A 5,344-nucleotide genomic window follows, 5' to 3' on the forward strand; every position below is an offset into this window, starting at 1 on the left:
CTCACTTTCCAAGATTTGAGTATGGCGATTGTAAATTAACGAATTGCACATAGCCGATAATTTGAAATACAAAATTGAAAGAATCCTTTCCATTTTTTTACACAAAAATGTATATTTCATGTGGGATGTAGGGCATCTTAACATTCTTTATAATGTGTGGAGTGGGACCTAAAGTAGAGTCTAGAGCTCATGAAGGTTTTAAAACAGCTCTGTACTGTGTACTCTTCTCCAAGTGTGTGATTATTCCTGAAGACAATGATCCGCTCAGACTCTGGGGAGGACTGGAAGGCAAGACGTGGGAAGGATCCCAGCTCGTTCTGGCTGTGGCACCTGTAGTTGAGGTGGAGTGATAAAGGCAGTGGTCTAAGCATGAGGGAATTCACAAGGCACTTATACAACATTGGAAAGATCACAGGGTGGTGCCCCAATTCTGTTGAAGAAAAAGAGTTTATATTGAGTTAGGGAGCTAAGCCATGCAGCTGGGTCGTGTTGGTAGAATTGCACTGTTTCCTTGTCTGAGTTGTGTTCTCTCCCAACAGATGCCCAGACCCTCATGTGCTCTTGTGTTCTAATCAGCCTTTCCCAACTTGACAGAGATTTCCATGTTTAGAATAGAAAACTTGTGGTGGGGACAAGAGAAAAGGTGGATTGTGTGAACTCCATGTGTGATCATCCTCGTCTTTAATTCAGTGGCCTAACTTCCTCAGACTTTCATTCACCGCACGTGGGGCAGTGATGCTGACTCCCTCCAAAACATAGGGAAAATGACACTTCCTTGCAATCCCGCCCCCAGCAATAACCACTAATAACAGTGCTATAATTCTTGCAGAATTTTTTTCCTTACATGTACTAAAGTATTATTAATTTATTTTCTTTTATGAGATGAGACCATAAGTAAGGTTTTTAATTTTTTTTTTCACTTAACAATATATCTTAGACATTTTTCCATGTCAGCACATGTGAATTTACCCCATTCGTTTTAATGATCACATGGTATTCCAACTGCATGACTGGGACATAATTGATTTAATTGCCCTCTGTTGCTGGGCATTTGGGTTGGCCATTCAACTTTGACCTTTCAGGAGAATATGTCATGTGCCTAAAAAAACTATTATATATTGACTAGAGATATGCACCTTTAACCCCCTGTTTTGGCTTAACTCAATCCAGGAGCAGAAAGAACCAAATCTTTCCTGATGCTTGTTATTAAATGTAAACCCTATATGTGATTTGTCATTTATTTATTTCTTTGTCTTTTGTTTTTGCCTTTTCCTCTTATGCAGTCATCTGCAACCAGGGACAAGGATGAACCGGCTCTACCGGTAGGAAGCAGTGGCCTTGTCTATGCCTGTTCATGTGCCTGTGGGGAATGTGGGGGCAGGGGTGGGAAGAAGAGGATCTTGTATGCTCAACAAACCATCCCCTCCCTTGGAATACTTAAATGGTTGAATACACTGGTGTGTATGTATACTCTGTTCTACTAGTAGTGACAACTAAATTCTGACATTCTCTGACCAATTATTTCTGGGATGAGGTTTCAAAAGTTTGAATTCTTGCTTCTATTTGACATGAACTTCTATAAGAGTTCAAAGAATAAGATACTTCCAAATTACATTCCAGGGGACATTGAGCCGATATTTAGGGACAGTGTGGGATCCAATGTTCTTCTATTTGACATGAACTTCTATAAGAGTTCAAAGAATAAGATATTTCCAAATTACATTCCAGGGGACATTGAGCCGATATTTAGGGACAGTGTGGGATCCAATGTTTGATATCTGTTTTCTTTGTGTATCTGCATGCACATACTTTCTGATTGGAAATTTCTTTTGGTCCTATCAAAAGAAATGCTGCATGAGACCTCTATATTCAACATATAGATAATGCTTGAAGTTCTTCTGTAGATACAATCCTATTCTAATGAGGATCGCCACAGCATACTTCTTCCAGTTTCTCAGAATAAGGACCATAGTAATAGTGCTTATGACAAATTCTTAACAACAAACACATTTTCCAGATCCTATCTAATTAACACATCACATTTTATATAGTACAGCAAGGTAAGGAAATGACGTTCTGAGTTTTTGTGTTCAGCCATCAAAAAGTGATTATATTTTAACAGTGATTTACATTTTGACATTTCTAATCAAGTCTCCTAGCCTTACTCCTAAAATTTTTTGAACCTTTTAAAAAAATTTTTATTATTTATTATTAGCATATTCATTATTACAAATTGTAATTATTTTGAACCTTAATCATGCATTTGGGTTGGCCATTCAACTTTGACCTTTCAGGAGAATATGTCATGTGCCTAAAAAAACTATTATATATTGACTAGAGATATGCACCTTTAACCCCCTGTTTTGGCTTAACTCAATCCAGGAGCAGAAAGAACCAAATCTTTCCTGATGCTTGTTATTAAATGTAAACCCTATATGTGATTTGTCATTTATTTATTTCTTTGTCTTTTGTTTTTGCCTTTTCCTCTTATGCAGTCATCTGCAACCAGGGACAAGGATGAACCGGCTCTACCGGTAGGAAGCAGTGGCCTTGTCTATGCCTGTTCATGTGCCTGTGGGGAATGTGGGGGCAGGGGTGGGAAGAAGAGGATCTTGTATGCTCAACAAACCATCCCCTCCCTTGGAATACTTAAATGGTTGAATACACTGGTGTGTATGTATACTCTGTTCTACTAGTAGTGACAACTAAATTCTGACATTCTCTGACCAATTATTTCTGGGATGAGGTTTCAAAAGTTTGAATTCTTGTTTCTATTTGACATGAACTTCTATAAGAGTTCAAAGAATAAGATATTTCCAAATTACATTCCAGGGGACATTGAGCCGATATTTAGGGACAGTGTGGGATCCAATGTTTGATATCTGTTTTCTTTGTGTATCTGCATGCACATACTTTCTGATTGGAAATTTCTTTTGGTCCTATCAAAAGAAATGCTGCATGAGACCTAGCAATAGTTTGGAAACACAGCCTAAATTAATCAAGTTAACCAGTTAGTTATACACTTAGTGTTCGAATATATATCTTGAAATTCTAAAGGGGAGTTGATCTAGTATGTAGCTTTCTCCAAATGTATTTGATCATGAAGTTTCTTGTAAGGCTTTCCCTGGTATATCTGGAGTGTGATAGAATATTTTGGAAAACACTGTGATGTAGAGGGTTGGAAGACATAGTGGAAAATAATATTTTGTTTTTACCTGACCCCAGAAAATTTCGTGTCAAGCATTTGGACCAACAGTTCAGTAAGAAATTAATTCCCTTACATTACAATACTTTCTTCTCCTTAAGTCTGACTATCTACAGAGATTGGCTGCCTCTGGGCATCTCTCCCTGTGATAACCAGCACAAAATCAATCAAGGGGAAGAAAGCAATTTCTATTCAGGATAAAAGTCTGTTAAAATGCAGAGGATTTGGTTTTTTGGGTGTTGGGGGGTTTTGTTAGATTGTTTGCTTTTGAAGATAAAAGAAAAAGGTAATCGGTAAACTTATCTCTAGAAACTCATTCTTTTTCTCTCACCTATCAGTTCCATTTATTTGACCAAAGGATCACAAGTACTAGGACTTTGTACAAAAGAAACCCCCTCAAAGTCAGGAGGCTTCTCCATGGATTTACCATAGGAGTCTCTGTCTCTTCGAATCTCACTTAAGAAAGACCATGGTGCTGTCTCGATCAGAGCTGTGGTCCCCAGAGTAGAGATGAGATATCCCAGGAGATGTACAAGATGATGCTTTAAGGAGCAAGGAAAAAATATTAGTAACTCCATAATTTACTTTCCATGTTATTCTTAACTTCTATTTTTTGTATGCTCATATTTTAGTATATATGTCTATACAGATATGGATATAGATGTAGTTATAGGTATAGGTACATCTATACACACTCAAGAATTTTACCGATAGAACACACAATCTAAAAATTTTAGAGACCACGCACTAGGTTAGACAACAATCTTTGAGAAAAGTGGACCTGAGATCCACTCCTCTGTCCTCCACTTTTTGTCTGTGACTTGGACACCTTACTTCACTTCTCCGAGGCTACATTTCTTCATCTAGCTAAGGGGAATAATAACAGTATCTGCTTCACAGTGTTCATTTGGAAAAGGAGATAAATGAATGGATGTGAAGCAAATAGCACATTGCCTGGCATGTACTATGCTCTAAAACAGTGGATGCAATTAATTCATTCAGTAGGAAAGGATGTGAGAAAGCCATTCTCTCAAAGGGTTCAAAATGTATTTTGAAAATCTTTGGCTCAACAGTGCGTGATCATGTGAGAGAAATGTGACCACGAGACTAGGTGAGGATCTCGCCTAAAATGCACTTGCCTTTTATTTCTGAGAACTAACAGCATCTTTGGTTTCTCTGCTCAGGCTAAGCCGCGTCTCCAGCGAGGTGGAAGCTCTGCCTCCCTCCACAACAGTCTCATGAGGAACAGCATCTTCCAGCTCATGATACACACCCTTGACCCACTCGCCGAAGGTAAACATCAGGCTTTGGTCTGGGAGTTTGTTTGAGGGAAAAGAGGATGTCAAGAGACTTCTCTTCGTGAACACGTTTATGCTATTGTCACACAACATTCTCTTGTTTAGCAGCTGCAGAGGAAGCCCTGCCCTTTGACACGCTTTATCTGCAACAGCTCGGGTCATGATCTGTGGTCTTTGTACCAGGAGTAGGATGTGAGGACCGTGTGCTGATTCTATCTTTTGATGCCTTTGGCATAAATGAGGCAAAGAGGACAAAAAGGTTTTCCTCCCTTCCAGCAAGTGTGACAGTTCTCTTTTATCATCCTTTCTAAATTTCAAAATAAAGGTGTGTGTGAGGATAAATTGTGCACCTTAAAAAAGCAAGAGAAAAGTAACTCCATGATTTAAGAGGGCCGTGAGTAGTTTGGGGAATGATGTTCACAGCTGAACATTGATATTGTAACTGACTCTTTGTCAAGTGAAGGATGGGGGTGAGTGTCTAAGCATCCAGAGAGCCCTCTCTCTAGGGTCTGTCATTGGAAACCCCAAAGACCTGGCTCACCTGTAGGGGTAATCATATGACCCATCACAAAGAATCCAGTATTGTGTCCTTCCAGTTTTACTCAGTCAAAATGAAGCCAAATACAACATGTTTCTTCAATGGCATGTGTCCTCAAAAATTAATTTTCAAGTAGACAGGTATCAGATATCTGATGTGTCAAATAAATATCAGAGTTTTGCCACTAACAAGGGGTTCAAATATAACCAAGTATGTTCTCCCTTCATCCCTGGACCTTATAACTGGGCTTGACGTTATGTGGGAACTAATAGGAATCCTGGGAAGAGTATGGCCTAGGAAACA

The 5,344-nt window shown here is 38.9% G+C and overlaps 1 protein-coding gene across 1 annotated transcript in view; it reads left to right on the forward strand.

Moving 5' to 3' along the window:
- Window positions 1–2,499: 2,499 nt before the first annotated feature.
- Window positions 2,500–5,344, forward strand: part of LOC103609557 (sodium/potassium/calcium exchanger 2-like) — a gene marked incomplete at its 3' end in the record, with an annotated part of 51,454 nt that continues 48,609 nt past the window's right edge. The window contains exons 1-2 of the mRNA XM_008593863.1: window positions 2,500–2,534; window positions 4,390–4,498. Coding sequence (XP_008592085.1) covers window positions 4,444–4,498 — 55 coding nt within the window. The remainder of the gene's footprint in view (window positions 2,535–4,389; window positions 4,499–5,344) is intronic.

This window comes from Galeopterus variegatus, unplaced genomic scaffold, assembly GCF_000696425.1.
Source record: "Galeopterus variegatus unplaced genomic scaffold, G_variegatus-3.0.2 Scaffold9759, whole genome shotgun sequence".
NCBI classification, from domain to species: Eukaryota; Metazoa; Chordata; class Mammalia; order Dermoptera; family Cynocephalidae; genus Galeopterus; species Galeopterus variegatus.